This window comes from Xenopus laevis, chromosome 1S (genome assembly GCF_017654675.1).
Source record: "Xenopus laevis strain J_2021 chromosome 1S, Xenopus_laevis_v10.1, whole genome shotgun sequence".
Classification (NCBI taxonomy): Eukaryota; Metazoa; Chordata; class Amphibia; order Anura; family Pipidae; genus Xenopus; species Xenopus laevis.
The window spans coordinates 159,727,996-159,751,805 of NC_054372.1; the positions used below are offsets into that span (position 1 = coordinate 159,727,996).

Consider the following 23,810-nt stretch of genomic DNA (forward strand, 5'->3'; position numbering starts at 1 on the left):
GGGTACTTTATTCACTATATAATACACAAAAGCCATGAATATCCTGTAAATTATATCCTTACAAACGGTGAGTTCTGATGTCATCAGTTATAAACGGTGAGTTCTGATGTCATTTCTGTCACATGACTCACTGAAACTTGTGTATTATAATAAATAAAGTACCCCCAGTTGCAAAATATGAGGATATTAGAAGTTACCTCGGAGTTCCATGACCTGTATAAAAACACTCGGCCCTCGGCCTCGTGTTTTTATATGGTCATGAAACTCCTCGGTAACTTATAATATCCTTATATTTTACAAGAGGGGGTACTTTATTCACTATATATAGCAATGTGTTATATTCTTTATTATGACACATCTGGATAGTGTTATATAGTGTCATTGTAGGATTCGAATTCGGCCGAATACGGACCTATTCGATCGAAAACGGATTATTCGACCAAAAAAAACCTTCAACTTCATTTCAGTTGGACTTTTTGAATTCGAATTTTGAAGTTTTTTCAATTTGAAACTCGACCCTTGATAAATATGCCCCTCAGTCTACATTAAATAGGCTGGTTTTGCCTCCAATAAGGATTAATTATATCTTAGTTAGGATCAAGTACAAGCTACTGTTTTATTATTACAGAGAAAAAGAAAATAATTATAATAAATGATTATTTGGCTAAAATTTAGTATATGGGGAGATGGCCTTTCCATAATTCAGAACTTTTATCTGGGTCTCCAGATAACAGATGCCATAGCTGTACCATGAAAAATAATAAAAGCTCCAGGTTTAAAAAATGCATTTTGCCAGTTTCAAATGATATACTTTCACTTGAAAAAAAAAATCTTTTAAATGTGTACAGAGATGATTTCTGCATTGCCATCTTCATGACCCGATATCCTAGGGATGATTTTTTTTTTTAAAGATACAACACCCTAAAAATTACAAACCCACCTATCTATGGATTAAAAACGGTACTTCAAATAAGACCATACAGTATACTGGAAATGTGATTATTAAACATTTATTTCATTATAACATGCAAAGCGAATCAGTATTACAGTGACCTTATAACAGCATTGGAGACTACAGCCCTCTGATTCACATGTGTGAAGATGAAAAATTTGCCCCCAGCCTACTATAACATTTTTTTATCCCAATATCAATCAATTTAGGCCAAACCACAATGCTTTGCCCAGTGTTTCAGATCCAGTTTAATTTTGCTTTAATTTTGGCAGGGATCATTTACCAGTGCAAAAATCCATATCTGCACGCAAATCACCATATTTTACCTGGAGTGCAATACTTTGTCCCAGAATCCCAGAATAATTGGGGCACCTGCTTGTAGTACCATATATACATACTTTATGTATATAGAGCTAATGTAACATTGAAGTGCATGCAGGACCTATGGCATAGTGTCAGGAAGAACTCAACCTATACCCAACCCTAACCAGCTATACCTTAACCCTAGCCCACAAAATGTTACCATTGTAGGATATGCTATGTCTCTGCTTACCTATGTTTCCAAGACGGGGGATCTATGGTACCAGAGGATGAGTGTACTTTTCCAGTCTGACCTGCACCCAAACCCGCAATGGTTGCTAAATATTCCACCCAAATTTGCCTTACCAGTCGGTTTCAAGTCAACTCACACATCACTACTAGTGATAGACAAATTTATTCTCCAGGTGTGAATTCGCTGCAAATTTGTCCCGTTTCGATTCACTGAAAAATTCGCGAAACATTTATGAAAAATTAATTTTGACCATGGCGTCAATTTGCGGGCGTCAAAATTGGCACATGCGAAAATTCCGCCAGAATTGTCACTGCATCAATTTTGATGCTCGCGAATTGACGTCGTCAAAATTCGAGCTTCGCAAATTTTTTGTTGTTTCGCAAATTCTTTGCCGAAGCAAAAAGAGACAAAGTCGCCCATCACTAATCACTACTAAGGAATCATTGAATTTACTTTGTAATTTTATTTGACAGGGGTTAGCTGCTGTTTAGCAGATAAATTAAATATAATATTGTAGAATTGGAGGTATGGCAAAACAGGAGCAAGCAGGCTACAAAGGCCCAGGCCTAGGGTAGAAAATTGCTGGGGACGGCATGTTGCCTACAGGCCACATCTAAACAGGGCCAGTTGTTTCAATCTCCCACCTGCCCAGTCTGCAGCGATCACAAAGAAGCAGTGGTAAAGGTAATAGGTGAGAGCAGGGCATGTGAGCAGCCTAGGGGCGTGATATTTGTAAATCAGACCTAGGAAGCAAGCACCCATTGCTGATCTTACTTGCTCTCGTCCACTAGCCTGTTTCTTTTTACTTGGGTTTTATTTGTCACAGATACACAAGATGGTGGCTTTTCTTTAATCTCATGTAAAAATCCCATCTCAAGCAGTGAGTAGACTACTGTATTATTGGCATTAGTGGTGAGGACTGAAATGCCAAAGAATTTTTATTGCAGCCCCCACACATGTTAATAATCACCCTAAGAGTTCAGCTGATCAGACGAACAGATGTGCTTTATACTTTACATTGCACAGCGGTGTAAGTGAAGAGGGCAAGAGTTCAGAAGGAACCGGCCTGAAAAAACAAAGGGACTTTTGTGAACAATACTCACCTTGTTATAGAACTCCAACAACTCCTTGTGGTTAAACTCCACAAACACTTTCTCCAGATTCTAAAAGAATGAAAAGAAAAGAGGTTTACCACAAACCTATATGAGGGACGGGCGCTCAGTGGCAGCAATGCAATATTCTGAACACATATTAGCTTTAGGGTCAGTGAATAGTAGACAGACGGGTATAGTGTTAATGTGCCATATGTGAGCTGTAAAATCTCTTAATAGAATGTCCAAAACCAGTAAATGCAATTTATCTTCATCCACAGGAAAAACGGAAGGGGGTGAAGAACACCTGGGTCATGTTCAGTTTTACCCTATAATACTCTATATGTAGTGTAAATCCTTCTGTTAGACACACATGCCACACAATGCACAATAGGTGGTGGCCTAATTGATATATTATTGTACAATGAAAGGGAAATACCTCCAACATACCAAGGAAAAACAATGGGCTAAAACATATAAAATGCTATGGGATCTATTATCCGCTATGCAGGGAACCTGAGATTTTCAGAATAGGGGTTTTGTGTTATTTAGCTCACCATAACTTAAGTCTAGAAGAATAATTTAAGATGCAAAAAAAATAAAAAACAATAGTGAACAGATTTTCATTTTGGTGCAGTAGTGTCAGAATCTGTAAGAACTTGTTTAGAGTGACACCTTTCCTCAACACAGCATTTTGTACTGTAGTGTACAGGTATGAGACCTGTTATCCAGAGTGCTCTGGACCTGGAGTTTTCCAGAATTTGGATCTCTAGAAGTCGACTAAAAAAAATGTAAACATAAAATAAACCCGATAATACCGTTTTTACTCCAATACGGATTAATTATAGAAAAAATACAAGTTAGTGTTTTATTATTACAGAGAAAAGGAAATCATTTTTCAAAATTAGAACTATTGGATTAAAACAAAGTCTATTGGGAGCATTCTGAAAACTGAGTTTCTGGATAATTGATCCTATACATGTATTTATATGGAAGTACAAGTGTACACAGTGGTTTACAAGGCATAACACAATACAGTAGTAATTAGAATAATTAAATACTTGAGTCCTAGGAACTGTGATGGCAGTAGGTCCCTGTCCTTAAGAGCTGACAATCGTAACAGAGAAACGATTCCTTAGGGGTCTCTTGGAATGTATAATTGTTGTGTGTGTGTCATACAATATCACATCATTAACACAATATTTCCATCAGAGACAGAATTTCAGATCAATCACAATTGATATAGGATGATAGATTTCAGGAAGCACCAGCATTATCCTAAACTCTTTTGACTCTTCATCCCACATATCATAACTATTTATGACATCAAACCTAATTAAATAAATGTATAATGATCTATGGAAAATTAGATACAATGACTACAGGGGCAAATCTGCTGTATCAAGGAGCCCCAGCATTACAGCACAATGCACTCAGGTATAAAGATGATTTATATCAAACTACTAATGCATTGCTTTCATCCACATGAGCAACCACTGCCGGGTTCTCTGGAAGATTTTTTTATTTTTTATTTTATAATCCTATTTACTCCTTTAAAATAAAATATTTAGTAAGTGTAGTAATATGAAGGTTTTATATCCAATAATTGTACATTGAAAAATTGGTCATTTTACAAAGCAGCCATAATGGAGAAAACGAGCGCAGAAAAAGCTACTCAGGATATAATTACAGCCATTTGGTAACATTTTCCCTTGCATTTCATTTTCTTTCCCGATGTGTAATAACTGGAAAGAGGGACACACACATAACACAACGCAGTAGCTTTTTTGCTCTGTTTCCATTCCAGGTGTCAAGTTGTCCTTGTCTGTCTATATTTTAACTACAGCCCAGGCTCAGAGGCAAAACAACCAGCCAGGTTTTCAGCCAATTTAGGCTCAAGGCCCTTTCTGCAGACCAATATTGGTGTAATGGTCACCCTACTATAGGTCCAGCAGCAAGTGTAGAAATACTAGAGGCTTACAGCTTGCCCAATGCCTCAAGCCAGAGACATACCAAGCATAACGTCATTGGTTTGCAAAACAGCAGTTACTGGGCTTAGGAATATCTAGCAAACAAGCAATCATTTTAAATGCCACCCCAGTTACACTTCTGATGGAACCCCATTCACAACAACTGCTGGTTTGCAAGCCAATGACTTTATGCTTGGTATAGTAGTTACATAGTTACATAGTTAAATTGGGTTGAAAAAAGAGAAAGTCCATCAAGTTCAACCCCTCCAAATGAAAACCCAGCATCCATACACACCCCCCTCCCTACTTTTAATTAAATTCTATATACCCTTATCTATACTAAATATAGAGCTTAGTATCACAATAGCCTTTGATATAATGTCTGTCCAAAAAATCATCCAAGCCATTCTTAAAGGCATTAACTGAATCAGCCATCACAACATCACCCGGCAGTGCATTCCACAACCTCACTGTCCTGACTGTGAAGAACCCCCTACGTTGCTTCAAATGAAAGTTCTTTTCTTCTAGTCTAAAGGGGTGGCCTCTGGTACGGTGATCCTCTTTATGGGTAAAATGGTCCCCTGCTATTTGTCTATAATGTCCTCTAACGTACTTGTAAAGTGTAATCATATCCCCTTGCAAGCGCTTTTTTCCAGAGAAAACAACCCCAACCTTGACAGTCTACCCTCATAATGGTATGTCCCTTGCTTGATCAGTCCAGTGGTTCAGATATGACAGATTTGACAGGCATTTGGGATGTGGCTGAATCTGAATTATACTAAAAATCTTGGGATTAGGCCAAATCCAGCGCATTGGATAAACTCTGTAAGACTCCAGTAGATCTCTGCTTTGTTTGTTTGTTTCATTTGCACCACCTCCATCATACTGTTTTTTCCCAGGTAAGGAGAGTTATCTTGATATAGAATGTTAGCCTGTAGTAATTGTTAAAGGACAATAAAATCAGCATTGTAGTATTTTAAAGAGGAGTCCTTCCTGTCCCAGATCGCTAGAACAATTTTCAGAAATACTATTTAGTCTGAGGTTCCCCTTCAAAATCTATTTTCTACTTCTCAGTCGCGTGCACAATTTTGCCCAAAGTGTCGTCCTAAAGATGGCCGCTTTCATTAATTTAAACATGCAGATTGAAGGCGGGGGGACACTGTGGACGTGTGTTTAAGTGAAGCTCCTTCACAATTCATTTTACTTTGCATGGACAACTTCTAGGTCAACACTACTGAGCATAAGTACAGTCTTGGTCTGTGTGAAGGAGCAATGGATTTTGGGAATTTTGTGTTAATAGGTTTTCTTTAAAAATTAAAGCACTGCCACAGGGAGTGATTTCATGAGCACTGCTGACCTTATTGCAGGTATACTTATCTGCTGAATCCTAATGATAGGATCTTGATGACAATACTTACCTCTTTAAACTAGAAGATTGCAGTTAAAAAGAAATATAGATTTATATAATTGTTAAATGACCAAACTACTAGGAAGATCGTAATTATCACATAAACAAATAATAATGTGTTCAGGATATTACATCTGAAAAGTCAGAAATCTTTGGCTTTATCTAGTCATTGTTTTCATTTAAGGCAGAAAGGTAGTGTTCGCATCAGTAGTTTTCAACTCCATGCTATAAATACAATTTGTAGAGCACTGTTTAAATAATCAACCTGTGCTCTGTTATAGTTACATAATTACATTAGTGCTGCTAGCATATATCTAATTTGTGAAACACTGAAATAGCTTATAAATGAAAACTATACAAGGAGGATATATGTATGTATGTAATTATCATATACAGTAGATAAAAACCAAAAACATAAAATAAGAAATTAAAAGCAGAAGTTTTCTGGCATTACTGTCAAACCCTACTCAGAGTTGCAACATTTTTTTCAAGCCCATATGACTCATAACAAAGTCACAAAATATTCATAAATGTTATTTTAAATGTCAACCTACTATTGATTTAAGGAGAATCCAGGGCAGTAATTAAACATTCACCATTCCTGGCCCTATATCCCAACCAATGCTTTTAGTCCACCTAGAGGGCAGCCCCACAGTTTGTGTTCACTGATCAAATTCCTTTATGATTTCCCATGTTGTTCACCAGCTTAAAGAAAAAACTATACCCCCAAAATGAATATTTAAGCAACAGATAATTTATATCAAATGAAGTGGCATATTAAAGAATATTACCAAACTGGTATATATATTTAAGTAAATATTGCTCTTTTTACATCCCTTGCCTTGAACCACTATTTCATGATGGTCTGTGTGCTGCTTTAGAGATCACCTGACCAGAAAAACTACAGCTCTAACTGTAACAGGAAGAAGTGTGGAAGCAAAAGACAGAACTCTGTCTGTTAAATGGCTGATGTGACCTAATGTGTATGGTTTGTTTGCTTTGTCTGTGTGTACCGTGAAGCCTAGGATCCCAGGGGGCGGCCCTTATTTTTTAAAATGGCAATTTTCTATTTCTGATAGACTTTTGGTATAGTTTTCCTTTAAAGAGAAATGGACATAACAATTCCCCATGGACTTACTCTGTATAGTGAAAGTTCCTTTTAATATCATCTCTCATCTGAATAAAATGCAATATTAGAATAAAAGGGGAGATACCGAATAAACACATTTTTCACAAAATAGACATGTTGCAATCTTTTCTATCTAGTTAAAAGAATTAAAACAAGAGGTCAGCCCTTTAGGGCATGCTTTAATCAAAAGTAATTGAAAATCAGTTAGGAGTGGCTTGAACTTTCACGTTTCACCTCTGAAATCACTTTTCCATGAGCATCCCATAGGACTGGCAGACCATGTATATTAATCAGAAGAACTCTACAACATGCAACACCTTTTACGTAACTTACATAACTCCTTAATGATAACAAATTTTGAAAACCACGTACACTCAGAGTCCAATCTACAAAATGTATTTCAGTCAGTTAAGGAAATGGGCACATTGCTTAACACTGTATATTTCATTATTCTACTGTCGTGGAAATTCAGTTACCGGAGACCACATGAAGTAAAAAATTATTTTGAACTCACAAAGACTCGGAACCCCGAACAAAGGAATCACGTATATCACATATTTTATAGACTTGCCAATGTATGACATGACATTGTACATGCAGGTATGGGTGGGCTTGGTACCAGTAACCAAGACTAGCTTGAGAACAGAATCCATCCAAGTCACAGAATATTATTCTCTCTCACTATGTTTAACTCATTTAGGGTCTTATGTCAGCATTAATAGGATTATGGCTACCAAAATAGTGAACTGCTAAGAAAAAAGTTCCCCTCTGTTTGCCATTTTGGAGCCCCTGCTGCAGCAGCCAGTCAGTGCCAGATCTATGGAGATGTGAAAGTGCAGCATGTGAGTCAAGGAGTTGCAGTAACAGAGAGACTGTATGTGTGAGGTACTCTGGATAGCTTTGAGTTTTCAGTCTAAAGGGAGAGGTTATCCTGTGTCCAGTTCAGCTATTGGATGCCTGTTGAAATGTGTCCCTGGTGTGAGGACAGGTCTTGCTCGTGTACCCGCCATCTGGAAGTGGCTACCGAATCCAAAGGGAAAGGTACCTTGGGGCAGTTAGCGCTACCTGGAGACATAAGAGTCTTGGGGAAGGGAAAGGGATGACAACGTGTTAAACCATTAAATATTAACTGCTGTATCCCTCAAAAACCAAAGTTTATCGAGGGGGAGATGACAGAAAGTTTTATATAGTGTAGTATTTATAAAATAACATAAAATTCAAGTCTCACCCTTGGTGATTATTTATAACTCTATAACAACAGAGCATTTGTTAACTACTTTATATTTTCTCCATGAGAAGTTATTTAACAAAACAATCCATGATTGAATATAGTACACTTTAAAACCGTGAATTCATAAAAGCCCAACCAATAGCATTAGCTCTATGAGTGTATGGCGCTACATTCAGTGATTCCCACAGTGTGAGCACGTAACTAGGGAGATAGTGGTATAGCAACCATTGTTGCCATTTGGTGAGAAAAGTACTGGGGCATTGACACTGCTCAGTATTTCAGTACATTAATTATATCACTATAGTACCAGACCACAGTTAAAGGGTGCCCTGGGGAAAGCTCACCAAGATTCCCCTTCCCCTCATTGTGCATTCACGCTTGCTTGCACAGTGACCAGTGGCGTGTGGTGGGCTTTAGTGTAAAGTGAGGGGTGTGATAATCTTGGCACGCTTGTCACCATTGCTTGCATATCACCCCATAGGTACAATAGCAATTTGAGTAGAGATAAGTGAATACATATCTCTTGGCATGATACATGAATTACTGACACAGGAGGATTTTGTTATGTCTATAACCTTTCTATAAAATAAGGAGAGCTCAAAAGGGCACCTTAAACCTTAAAAATATTTACCTGAAGAGAAAAAGAGTAATCAAACCTCTCCATCACCATGAACTTTATATGTATATGTTATGTGTTAGCTGCACTAATATTGGAATCACAAAAGTCATTGGGAGTATATATACTTTATACAATATATGCACCAGTATCTGGAACCCTACACACACAGTTGTAGGGGTTGTAAACGTTGCAACAGTATTTTAATCCTGCAGAGAAACAGCAGTTATGGAGGTTTGTACAATATAAGAGTTGTATAAGGTGCATCCAGAGAGCAATGGAAGATGCACAATGACCAGACAAGGAAACTAACGTTCTCTCTATTATAGTCATGCAATTTTATTTTTTTATTTATTTACTGTGTTTATTTTATGATACATGCTCTTTCATAATTGGATTGCTAGAAATCCCCTGAAAGGCAGCTTCAAAATAAATATGAAGGATTGATTAATGTAAAGATGCAAATTTAACATGTGCCCTAACTGAACAATTTATTCAACCCATTACACTACTTGGGATTCCTCCTGAGCACCAAAAAGCATTTATAAATACACTAAATACATCAAAATGAAGCACATTTACCTGTAATTTCCCCTATCTGGTGCTTAAAACAGTCCCAGTATTGAATGTGAATTACATGCAGTTAACAATTCTGCCATCACTGGAGCCCTTGTTAATTGATTAGCAGATGTAAAACATAAAAATACGAGCAACACAAACACCATACGGGTGCATTCTGTACTCCACTTGCCAGTTGAGATAACCACCTAATTGTTAAATTTTCCCCCCCAGATGTTTTCTCGCTGCTAACTACAGTATCTGAAATATGACTTATTTTCCACTTGTAATTTTCATCACAACATTATTCTTATGGGGCAGACAAGTGCTAATTTAGGGACAATTTAAACTCTGTGCAGCTGTGAAAACATTCATCTTGAAACCCAATCATCGTAAGTGCAAGGATATTTGGTTTACAAATCCAGATCTCTGCCATTTCAAAGTTCCCAGGATACAAAGCACAGAACTTTGTATTTTCATTCCATTTGTAAGGAAACCCCAAACTGAATTTTGGACCTGAGTAAATTAGAATATATTTTTTTTTTTAAAAAACTGTAAAACTGCTGCCAAATCTGGATTTAAATCAGTGTTATATAACATAATAACATGCCTTTAAGCTGTTATAAACTTCTAGTAATGGACTAGGGCTCATTACATATGACAAGGTAAAATTTTCCTATCACGTAAGTTTTCTCTTAATAAGCCCATGATGTAAACGGTAACAGTCAGCTAAACTGTTATTTCTATCGTGATTGGTTTTGTGTTTTGTCTCTGAAGGTGTTATTGACTTTTAGGGGCCGATTCACTAACTTCGAGTGAAGGATTCGTAGTTAAAAAACTTCGAATTTCGAAGTTTTTTTTGGGCTACTTCGACCATCGAATGGGCTACTTCGACCTTCGACTACGACTATCGAAGGATTCGAAGTAAAAATCGTTCGACTATTCGACCATTCGATAGTCGAAGTACTGTCTCTTTAAAAAAAACTTCGACCACCTAGTTCGGCATCTAAAAGCTACCGAAGTCAATGTTAGCCTATGGGGAAGGTCCCCATAGGCTTGGCTAACTTTTTTTGATCGATGGATATTCCTTCGATCGTTGGATTAAAACCCTTCGAATCGTTCGATTCGAAGGATTTTATCGTTTGATCGAAGGAATAATCCTTCGATCGTACTATCTGCCCTAAATCCTTCAACTTCGATATTCGAAGTCGAAGGATTTTAGTTCCTAGTCGAATATTGAGGGTTAATTAACCCTCGATATTCGACCCTTAGTGAATCGGCCCCTTAGTGTTAGAAGTGGTGTAACTACAGTACGTGCTGGGGACGCCATGGCACAAGGATGGAATGGACTATTGGGCGCTCTACTTCAGTGCTGTTCAACTTCTGAGGTACCGAAGGCCGGAATTTTTATGGTGGAGGGCCGATAATGGAATCCAGTGTTGACCACTCACTGTTTTTAAACCACACTCATGTTACCACAAGACCATGTCCACATTAATTGTGGTAGTATACCAAAAAACCAAATGGTTGGTGCTCAATGCAGGGATATCACTTATCACTCATATGTGAAAAAATGTCAGGCAGGCAGAGTATGGCACACACAGGGAGCATATGGTAAACAGAGTATGGCACATACAGTGATCATAGGGCAGGTAGAGTATGGCACATACACAAACATTGGGAAGGCATAAAAGAGCAGGACCACTCTAAGATGTACTACATACAGTGACACAGTGCTGGTGCCCCTCAAGCAGTTGTATGAGTGTGAACAGGTGAACAATGCAGTTTCAGTCTGGGACTCAGGTGTGAAGAAAACAGTGCTTTAGAGTGGTGCACCAGACCATCTCTTCATAAGTGGCCAAGGTGTGTTGGTGGATTACCTGGGGGCTTTCTGGATAATGGATCTTCCTGTAATTTGGATCTTCATACTGTAAGTCTACTTGAAAATAGTGTAAACATTAAATAAACCCAACAGGCTGATTTTGCTTCCAATAAGGATTAATTATATATGAGTTTGGATTAGGTACAAGATACTGTTTTATTATAACAGAGAAAAAGGAAATCAGTTTTAAAAATATGGGTTATTTTTATGAAACACAGTCTATGCGAGACTGCCTTTCTGTAATTTATAGCTTTCTGGGTATCAGGTTTCCAGGTAACGGATCCCATACCTGTATATAGTCTTTATCATTCTCTTGGATTTGAATTCTGGACAGGGGCAAGATGCTTGCATTTAAGTATATGCAATGAGGCATTCATATTGCTGAGATTAATTAAAGTATCTTTAATTCAGTTTCGGTAGCAGACTATCCCAACAGCATACAGGTAATTAACCACAGATATTAGTCGGATAATGCTTGATCTTCTGGTAATTTCTGGGTGGATCAAAGACAAGCTGTACACAAGCCACTGGTAAGTAATGCTAATTTATGGGCTAATTACACCATACACCTTTCTGATATAATGCTAATGTTCTACAAAACACTACTGCACTTTTTAAATGAAATATAAACATGAATATAAATAATGTATATAGTTTTTCTTTTTTTTACGATTGCATTGTAAACATGAGTATTGCAGACAGATTTTTACAAGGAAAAATTCCATTTACTTGCATTACTTTTGCTCTGGGATTGCAGCAATATGAATCTGAAACACAAATGATCCTTGGCTGCAGAAGTGAATACATTTGTATTGACCAGAGTCACATAAGTAGTTTTGTTGAAATATGCCGCAAAGATGCATGTGTGTGTGTGTATATATATATATATATATATATATATATATATATATATATATATATAGCATAAACACCTACGAAAGTCAAATTAAGAACATTTTGAATATGTTCTTACATAGTTACATAGTTAAGTTGGGTTGAAAAACAGACAAACGTCCATCAAGTTCAACCCTTCCAAATAAACCCCAGTGCACATACCTACACACATCCACTGAAGCTATATATATCAATATCTATATTCATTGTACATTTTAGTATCACAATAGCCTTTGATATTGTGCTTGTCCAAGAACTCATCCAACCCACTCTTAAAGGCATTAACACAATATCCCAACCTCAATGTTCTCAAACCACCTATGTCCCTTCAAATGAAAGTTATTTTCCTCTGGTATAAAGGGGTGACCTCTGGTACGGTGATCCATTGGACAGGAAAAAGATCCTCCACTATCTATCTATAATGCCCTCTAATGTACTTGAAAGAGTAATCATTCGCCAGTGTCTTTTTCAGAGAAAATAACCCCAACTGTGACAGTTTACCCACATAATTTAAATCATCCATCCCATTAACCAGTTTAGTTGCACATCTCAGCACTCTCTTCAGCTGATTTATATTCTTCTTAAAGGAGAAGGAAACCCTGTAAAAAAAAAAAAACCCACCCCACGTAAACCCCCCTCGCTCCTCCTCCCAGGCTAACTGCCCCCAGGGAAATGCCCCATACTTTATACTTACCCCTCGTCGCAGATTCTGGCAGCGGACTTTAAGGCATCCATCTTCTGGCTCCTCGGTAAGCAGACTGGGAGATCGGCAAATTGCTCCAACTGTGCATGCGCGACACACCGATCTCACAGTCAGCATACCAAGGACCCGGAAGATGGATGCCTTGAAGTCCGCTGGCAGAATCTGCGATATGGGGTAAGTATAAAGTATGGGGCATTTCCCGGGGGGAGGGCAGCTAGCCTGGGGGGAGATGGGGGGTCTACATGGGGTGGGGGGTTAGGGTTTGTTTTACAGGGTTGCCTTCTCCTTTAAGGACTGGAGCCCAAAACTGCAGTCTGGGAAGATGGAGACCCAATAAACCATATATCATGGCAGCTTATTGGCCCGTGTGTGGGGCCCTCCAAAGGTATCCCTGATTGATATTTGGCCGAGAATCGGCCAGATGCTGATCGGGCAGGGGTAAAAATCCCGTTGATCTGTTTGTTGATGTGGTCCCATGATGGGACTGCCCATTATGAAGCGATCGTTGGGCCCTAGGTCCTTTTGGGGAGAGATTCATTAGTTTGGCAAAATGACCAAACAATCTCTATGTGTATGGCCACCTTAAGTCAGGCAGAACATTACAATAAATTGTTTGTATATGTCCAAAGCAAACCCCACTGCCCAATTTTTTTAAGATGGAGAGAATTTATTGATGGCTTGGTGACGCAACTGGCTAGGGTAGTTTATAGTTAAGTACAGATCACTTGAATAGGTAATAATGTCTCATTACTTTTGAAATCAGTAATGCTGGTTGAAATATAAATAACGTTTGCAAAATGTCTTGGTGCATCATAATGCTCTGTACAATATATAGTATAGATGAATAGCAGCGGTATATATTTATACACACACACATATTTAGTTTTCCTTTATCAAACCTCAAATTCAATTAAAATGGTTTGACACAAAATCTTCTTAGATACTGTTCTCAAACACTCAGCTCATAAATCTCTTATCTGGTATCTCACAGATTCTCACAAACATTTGCATGCCATGTTCCTGTTATGCTGTGATAACATTATTTATTCAAATCCTTTTTTATTTAGCTTAATTTCTAGTACATGCACAGCTCTAGCATTAGTTTCCTAAAAGTTTCACTACACTTGTAGTAAATAGTATTGCCTGTATTTTGCTTGGCTATACTGATCCGTGAATGTGATCTACTTTTCTACCTACAGTGTAGTCTTAAGATATTGGTATGTTATGAGTCTCTGTAGGGTTGCCTGCCAGAAAGGCACTGGACGCCTACAAATTATTCCATCTTCAAATCTCTCTTTTATATGAGATGGTGAAGGGCCCGCATATGGCATCTAGAGTGCTTGAGGCTGCACATCCTCTACTCTGCTCTATCAGTTCTCTATATCTGAGATGTATGAAATTGGGTGCCCCCTGGTGTTTTGAGGGTCAATTTGTGGACTGATCATCTCATTACCCTTTTAGAGGTCCTAAAATATTTGTTAAAGGCCATTGCATTATCTATTTAGACCATTGTCAAATATAATTTCCCCCTACTCTTCTGCATTTCCCCATAGCGTTCCCCCCTTATTGTTCTGCATTTCCCCAATAAAATGCCAACCAATTCTGCTGTGCTGTACAATAAATGGGTGCAGACAATGAACAACTACAGGAAGTAAGGAGGGCCCTGCCCAAAAGAGCTTGCAGTCATTTTGCATTTTCATTTGCGGATGTGATGATGGACATGATTATCAGAAAGGGCACGATTTGTATATTTATTTTTATAAACTACTCTTTGAATACTCTATAAAGTACTCTGAAATCATCTGCAACAAATATCCAAAGTTTCTACAATCATTCCAGAGAAAAGAGGGCAATCATAATGTGTCGTCTGCACAAAGTTGTAGTCTTGACCATTTAGCATCTTAATAATGTTTCTCTTCAGGTTTGTTAAGATTGTGAGCAGTTCTCCCATAAATGCTTTGCAAAAATCGTGTAAGTTTCAGAAAATGTGGAGAATGTTCCTGCAAATAATGTGCTATGTAAACTTCAAATTAGAATGAGAATTTGCAGTTTAATCAGTTCTAAAATACTCTAGGGGGGGTTTACAGCTGAATTGCTTACACTGTTACACATAAATCTAGAACTCTCTGCAAGGATATTTAGGCACAAATGCATTTGCATGAAAACATGGACCTCATACACCATGCAAGGTATGCATCACACAAGGCAATTCAAATTGTATTTACATTTTTTGTAAACTTCTAAAAACTGCTGCTTATGCTGTAAGCACAGACAAACTGCTTTTGGCTGGTTGTGGAATTAGATACAATAGTGTGCAACTATAGTACTGTGCTTTCTCCAATGCATTTAGGATTGCTACCCCTTGTAAAAACAATAATTACTGCACCAAAGTAGTACAACCCTAACATTAATTACCTTTATAATATGTCAAAATGCGATAATGTCAGCAAATAGCACCATAATTATGTTCCAATATCTTCTATTATTATGGAAAATCTTTATTCCAACAATTCTAAAGCTGAACAGGTAGAGAAGTATTGCTTCGTAGCACAATGTACCTCAAAAAACAATGTAGAAGCACATCTTGGACCACTTGACACAAGCAAGCTTAGCATCTAGGCTGAGAGGTGATAATTAAGTGGTCAGGAAGACAGAACTACTTTCAACTTTCAAGTGGAACTGAGTTTTTACAGAACTGTTATCTCACTGATTATACAATAGGTTTTCATGTAGTGGAACTAAAGAAGACATTATATGTAGTATTGTTAGTTTGCTCATAGCCATGAAATGTTCCGGTGTACCTTTTTTTTTCTCTTCCATTTTTATAGTATTGCATAGGAAGTTTTCACAGCAACAGCTATAGAACTATAAAGGCATAACCAAGTCACTGTTTGAATTATAAAAATGGAGAAGGGATTACAGTTTCCAGAATTCTACTGTATACTGTATATATGTAGCAGAAGAGAGACTGTGACAAACTGAAAAATCTTGTATTAAATCAACAGTTCATTTATTTGCCAGGCTCCCAAACATTCCAAGCTTTTCTTTAAAACTACTTCAAAGGGCCGAATTGATTTCTTTAGGCCAGAAAGGTTAAAACCCTGCTGGGCCAATAACCTTAAGCAAATTTCATTCTTCACAGTAGAGAATTGCTGTAGTTTACAAACACATTTGTGAAGGTGATTCCTGCACTTGATGTCGAGCTAAGGCCACATTCTGGTAATCAGACGACATATCATTTCTGCAATATTTTAGCTAAAGAAATGGATTTTTATGTGTGTGTTAATGAATTGTAAAAAAAAAGTATTTCAAATAAAAGAAATAAATAAAAAGCGGATGTTGAACATGAGATCTTAAACAAATGCTACAAAAATATTTAAAGAATCTAAAATGTATCCAAAGCCTGGTGTATTTCTCACAATACAGGAGACCTATCTACAATTGTCTTTACCATTAAACACAGTTACCATGGGCCAGATTGGCATCCAGTGCTGACTCTGGCTTTTTCTCCTGTTCAGCCGAAATTGCAAAGAGTGCAGGGCTGTTGGAGAGAAACGATTTCTGCAATTACAATCAGACAATTACAGGCTAATTTGAGCAAATATTGCTATTTACTAGTGATGGGCGAATTTATTCGCAAGGCACAAATTCACCAGCGAAAATTAGCCAGGATCCAAAAAAATGGACGCCGGCTTTTCGACCAGCAAATTTGTGCCTGCGTCCAAAAAACGGACGCCAGCTTCAAAAACGAGACGCCGTCGATGTTTCGAGAATTTTTCGTCATTTTTCGATTTTAGTGGGAATTTCAATATTTTTTCGGCGATTCGAAACGCCCCAAATTCGCCCATCACTACTATTTTCCTTTTTGCATGTGGTAGATCTTCTGTTGGCCTAGCCTGAAGATCAGTCATAGACATCCTTGGGACATTATTTCTTCATTTGCCCCTATTTTGTTTTTGACTAAGCTCCATCCAATCTAATTCTCTACACTAATCTGTTCTTAACAAAATATTAATAACGTGAAAAAATAAGATCACCGTAATAAAACTTCTATTAGATAATGCACAAAATAACTCTAACATACAGATGGTGCAAAATTGCTTTAAAGGGGACCTGTCACCCTAAGAAATAATTTCAAATTCTTTTCTATCATGTTAGTTGAGCAAAATAAACTTTACTTACACTGTATTTTTATTTAAATTTTGTTTCCTTCTGTCTTGGAATTATACAATCACAGCAAGCAGGCAGCAGCCATTTTGTGGACACGGTTATTAAGGGAAATTGTGTATCACCCCAAAATCTTGTGTATGCACCAGAATGGGGGACCTAATGTCCATGTGCAGTGCCCTACACAATTATAGAGCCTGAGGAGGGAATGGGGAATGTGAGGAGAGCAGTGACATGTAGGAAGTGCTGAATGGAAAGTGAAAGTAATTGACTGCCCCTCCTCTATGCCATGGGCATAGAGGCGGGGCAGGTAATATTTGATTGACAGTTCAGATATTTAAACACCTTTATAACAGGTATGGATGTTTTAATGAAAAAAATTTTTGGGGTTTCATATTTAATTTGCCAAAGACTTTCATTATGCAGCTTTTTATGTGTAGGTGACAGGTCCACTTTAACATAACATCCTGTAGTTCACAGGCATCATGACAACAAAATACATCATATCATTCATTTCAATGGAAAAGGGTCCCTCGCAAATTGTATCTGAATTCTCAGGGCCACTCCCGCCATGAGGCTCGTGAGACGTTTAACTCAGGTCACAAGGAGTTGCCGGTTACAAGGGGCGATGAAAGCAGCATATTGTAGCTTTCCTGTGAATTCCTACAAGGTTGTACATTAAAATATTATGTTATTTTTGTTGTTGTAAGGAGATGTGATGTTTTTAGCTTCTTTTCCAGTTCAAGGCAACCATAGCACATACGCGGGGCTACTGTCAGTTGCATAAACTTAGAGTCCAACAGCAAATATTATATATAACACAATACATGGCAAATTTAAATTTTTATTCACATTACATATCAGTTCTTAAACTAGCGCATTCCTGAGAAACTAATAATCACACCTGTAGCATCAGCTTCTATGATAAATCTAATTTTCTGCTTTTTGTTTTCAGAGGATATATAGCTTGTCTTACTGATAATAACCCTTTAAAGTAGGAAGAAAGGTTAAAACTAAGTAAGCTTCATCAGAAAGGTCTATATAAATACACCAGTAAACCCTCAAAGTAATGCTGCTCTGAGTCCTCTGTCAAAAGAAACACCATATTTCTTTCCTTCTATTGTGTACACATGGGCTTTTGTATCAGACTTCCTGTTTTCATCTTAAACCTCCAGGGCTAGGGCTTGAGCATGCTCAGTTTGCTCCTCTCCCCTTCCCTTCTCCCCTCCCTGCTGTAATCTGAGCCCAGAGCTATGAGTCAGCAGGAGAGACTGGATGTCACACCAAGCTAATATGGCAGCTACTATCCTAAACAAACAGAGAGCATATAAAGCTGTTTACCCAGGTATGGTGAAGCATTCTAGAGAATAAATATAGTGTCCTATCTTGCACTATTGTGGCTAATCTATTGTGGCTAATCCAACGCTTTCCTTCTCCATTAAATGTAATTTATTTCTATGAGCTTGTGTGACTTGAGTAGCTTTAAATATACAAATTATATATAAACTTAATAGTGATCTTGTAGTGGAAAATTAAATCTTTGCCACATCCTTACGCATAAACATTTCACACCACTATGGTCTGGCAAGGAGTCAGGATTTCTTGGTAAATAAGAAGATCATAGAAATACTAAACAGCTTATGAAATTGTACAGCTTATGAAATTCATTATTACACACAATTACTTTTATTATTATTAACATGTATTACTTCAAAATTAGGTTGTTATGATACCACAATAGGCTATTGTACAAAGGTAAACAAATAAATTATCAGTCTCTTTGTGGGACAACGCAAAGACATGAAAAATCACATATATCATTGTAGGGATGTGTAGAATAGCCACCCCTATTATATTGTCAGGCAGTCCCTCAGTGTTATAGACACCTAACTGGGTCCTAAAATACAGTTGGGAGGGGTACTGTTTGCTCTTCCTGCTTTAAGCTATGCCCCTTGTTGTTTCTCACAGTGACCAGCAGATGGCATTGTGCTAGAGTATAAAAGATTCTGAAGCCATGCCTTCAGGGTCCATTTGGTGTTAGTCCTGGTCTGAGCAAGCAGACAGGACCCCTGTGGAACCTAAACTTAAAAAGAGTTTAGCCAGTATAGTTTATATCTCTAATAGGTCGCTCTAGGAGTGACAGACAGTTAGATTATTTAGTTGAGCAGCTTGAGGCTCCTACGAGGATTGTAGTGGGATTAAGATCCCAGGGTACTCATTGCCCAGAAGTAGGGACTAAGTGTACAGACCTAGGGTAGATAGATTCCCCTCAGGTTCCGCCTAGGGAAAAGGCTAAAAGCTGGGTGTACCTCCTCAAAGCTGCATGTATTATTCCTATCTCTGAGAAGAATCATACTGACCAAAGGTGTTCTGAGTACTGTCTATGCACAATGTACTGTATGATCTTCCAAATGTTCTGATTTATGTACACTCCACTGAGGATTGTATATTGTGCTCAATAAATCTGTTCTATGGTTAAGTTATAAGAACCACTGGCGCCCAATTAATTGCACCCTGAATACAGTTACAGTTGCACTACACCCTGCTTCCACATCACTGCGAAGGCTCACTCCCTAAGGTTTTAAGGTCTCATCCGGAGCATATGTACTGGGAGTGAAGCTTATAGTAGAGTAAGGTGCACTCAATTTACTATAGCGCTACATCATCAAATAAAGGTACACCATCACTTAGCACCTTTATAGTGTTCACAATACTGAGGGGTGACTTGCAAGTTACTTATACCTCACACTAATGTGAATGCCATACTTTAATACTGTAGTAATGATGCAGTTGCTGCCAGAGAAGCAAAGTGAATCATGATATTGGAGAGACCACCTCATTTGTTAATCTTGGGGTAGGATGAAAAAATTGTAAAAGTATAAAGCCTTTATTTGCACTGTCCCTTTTTAAGAATATGGCTCTGCCAATGCTGTATTTGTAGGGGTGAGCAGTGGGTGGCAAATAAGTGTCCTTTAGACCAGCCCCAAGACTTTGCCTCGTTTAGACATGCAGGTTAATGAACAGAGGACAAAAGGAGCTGGAAAGTACACTTATGGCAAGTGTTTAGTACATGGTTCCTTGTGTACAATTTATAATCCACCTCAAAATGCAGAATGACTCCTGGTGCACTTGCATTTGGGAAATGGCCCTACAAAGTGTTACGTTTGTGTTATGAAAAGTTGTTAAAAGGGTTAAAAGAATCAGAAGGAAAAAACTGATGCTTTCAAAAGACATTTGCTTTCATGGCAAATTATTTGTTTCTGAGCTCCAGTCAAATTAACACAAACCAATTAGTTCTTGGGGCTTGATCCCTCCGGATGTCCTTTCCAACAGAGATAATATGCGCCAACCTTAAACCTAACAACAAGTCTGTAACATATGAAGCTGAACTAATTCCAATTCTTTCAGGGAGTTGGAGGTGGTTCCTCGTCTTTCAATGACCTACTCTCAGAGGATTTGTTTGCCTTCTCTCTAAACAGCACTGATGTGTCTCACAAAAATATAGAGCTTCTTGAGCAAAGAAAAAAATTACAGACACCAGTCCTATATTTATTAGCCTGCACTTGTTAGAGAATGAAACAGATACTTTACTTAATCAATCTGTTTGCTCCTAAATCAGCCCTGCACTATTATTTTCAGATAAAATTCTTTAACAACAGGAAGCTACGGAACATCTTTCACCGGAGGCAAAATTACATTTTCTTGTATCTTCTTACACATCTCTAGAGGCAGGAAAAGGTCATGCCTAACCGTGTTTCAGTTTATACTTAATTCTAAAATGTGTTTTATAAATATACCGAGATATAAGTGTATGGCTGAATCACAGACATGATAGTTGATTAAATAACTGTTCCACTATTTGTAACATGTACATACCTTATTTGTAGTTCATAAAGCCTTTTTTAATAGATATTTGCCAAAGAAACAGTAAAAGAGAAAAGAAAATCAATAATGTATTTAATCGAGTGCAGAATGCATGGATATCTTATTGACTATTTCTTGCTGTGTAACTGAAAACAAAGGTTAAAGCACAACTGTCTAGCTAAAGTCCAATTGAATTAAAAGCCCTGCTGTTTTTAGCGGCCAGCAATATAATTAGTAGAAGTACAGGACTTCATATGGAAAAATGTCCAACACTGGATGGGTTGGAGAGAAATAAAAGGTTGGTCATAAGCATGACTATCATCAAGATGACTTTAAGCCATCATAGTTTGTTTTTTTTGTTTATGATATGTTAATATTAAAATAATTTAATCCACGTAACACATTCTGCAGCACTTTCGAGATTATAGTTCATTCACAAGAGAGATTTTGCACTTCCCATATGTTATCTTCACTTCCAAGAGAAACCTTTTTATTATCTCTCGTATCAAAAATTATTATAAAATAATCTAAAACATTCACCGTAGATTCTGCCTTTTCTTAATCTTGCAAGAGTTTAGGGTTTTTAAGCAGCTGAATTCATGTTTGCAAGTTAAAAATATCAGGATAGCTGGATATAATTCCCTTTCATTTATGCTACCCCGTAAGACTGTGTCAGGATGCCTTGCATTGTTTAGGCACATCCTACAAAGAATACAAGGCTAAAATATAAAATTAATGTAAGCTCTAAAGTGAGCTTTATATAAAAGAAATGAGAATTTGGAAATAGAATAAAACTAAATAAAATACAAACATGCAGCCTATTTGTTATATTTTATGTTCATCTGATAGCTATCTTGGGTATAGGCTATTTATTTACTACAGTCTCTGAAAGTTACAACAGTGGATATTTGGAATAAAAATTATTTGAGGATAATGCTTCAAATGCGCTAGACTGCAAAGTGATGGGTCTCTGCTTCTGTTAACAAACAGAAGTTGTTTCATCATATGAGGAGTTTCATGCGCTAATAATGTGTCCCAAAAATACCTAGCAGTATGATGTCAGACCCTAGTAATTATATTGTCACTTCTGACCATATTACACAACTATCATTCAACAAGCATTTCAACTCTAAGAAAAAAAACCTAAATAGTATAGCTTGGCCCTGCACAATCTGACCTGTGTTTATAGAAATAGTGCAAATTAATTTGTGTCACACTAGAGATCCTGAGATTCCTTTTAGGAAAAGGAACTATACCCATTAGGTTAATAGCTGGTTCGGTGATCTCAACAAACTTTCTCCAGTCCTCACCCACCATCACCAATGCTGCAGATGTAGCTCCATTATGCTTTGCATTTTAAACACATTGACCAGCAGTTTAGGAGGTGCCTACTACTATGAAACCTACTAAGAATACTGTAGTGCATGAGTGCCCAAAATATAAATTGTTATCTACTGATATAGCTTGTGTTGGTCACTAGTAGATAACAGAATCCCCATGTGTATGTGTAACTATTTATAAAACACTACTTGGATACACAATTTTACAATGTAAAGAAGTACACACATTCTAATAAAGAAATAAGTATATAGTGATTAAGTATTATGTGGTAAAATAGGAGTCCCCTGCCCCATAGAGCTTACATTAAATAAAACTTGTGGGTATTTCCCATTCTTTATATTTAATAAAATGGCTTGGTAAATTGGATTTCTTGACAGAAGTGGGTGTTGGGAGTAATTTCCTGATCAGGACTGATAAAGGGCTTGCTCACCTTCAACAACTAGTTGTTTTCAGATAGATCACCAGAAATGTTTCCAATTAATTTCTATTTTCTATGTGTGCCTGTTTTTCTAATATTCAGGTGTAAAGTGTCATTTCTCACCTTCTAAAGAAGAGGGGGGTTGCCGACCCTATAAACTGTTTGATACATTTAGTTGGTCCATTTCGTATCTTTGTCCCTGCTGAGCAGAATCTCTGGGTTTCATTACAGGCAGCTGTTAGAATTGATACAATAGTTGGTAATATTCCACAGATACTGCTGACAAATGGATCAACTAAATGTTGCAAAATTGTAGCAGTTTAGAGTCTGCACCTGAATTACTGAGCTTCCAGACTCAAGAAACACGAACACTTTAGCTTTACACTAAGGGGCACATTTACTCAGCTCGAGTGAAGGAATAGAATAAAAAATACTTCAAATTTCGAAGTATTTTTTTGGCTACTTCGACCATCGAATTGGGTACTTCGACCTTCGACTACGACTTTGAATCGAACGATTCGAACTAAAAATCGTTCGACTATTTGACCATTCTATAGTCGAAGTACTGTCTCTTTAAAAAAAACTTCGACCCCCTACTTCGCCACCTAAAACCGAGCATCCATGTTAGCCTATGGGGAAGGTCCCATAGGCTTTTCTAGGTTTTTTTGATCAAAGGAAAATTGTTCGATCGATGGATTAAAATCCTTCTAATCGTTCGATTCAAAGGATTTAATTGATCGCACGAACGAAGGAAATGCGGTAAATCCTTCAACTTCGATACGCGAAGTCGAAGGATTATACTTAGACTGTCGAATATCGAGGGGTTAATTAATCCTCGATATTCAACCCTAAGTAAATGCGCCCCTTAGATTTTGGAAAAACAGTTAAAAATAAATAATGGAAAGTAATTGAAAAAAGTCTTTATTTCTAGGGAAAAATAAACAACTGAACTGAAAAAAGTGTTTGGAAGGTAAACAACCCCTTTAACACAATCACACACAACCTACTGCCCAGCACCATAGAGAGTGGCCCT

At 37.4% G+C, this 23,810-nt stretch overlaps 1 protein-coding gene across 1 annotated transcript in view; it reads right to left on the reverse strand.

Annotated features, from left to right (window-relative positions):
* The window catches only part of LOC121399101 (COMM domain-containing protein 10-like), a 176,769-nt gene that overhangs the window by 1,319 nt on the left and 151,640 nt on the right, over nucleotides 1-23,810 (reverse strand). The window contains exon 4 of the mRNA XM_041578961.1: nucleotides 2,609-2,668. Coding sequence (XP_041434895.1) covers nucleotides 2,609-2,668 — 60 coding nt within the window. The remainder of the gene's footprint in view (nucleotides 1-2,608; nucleotides 2,669-23,810) is intronic.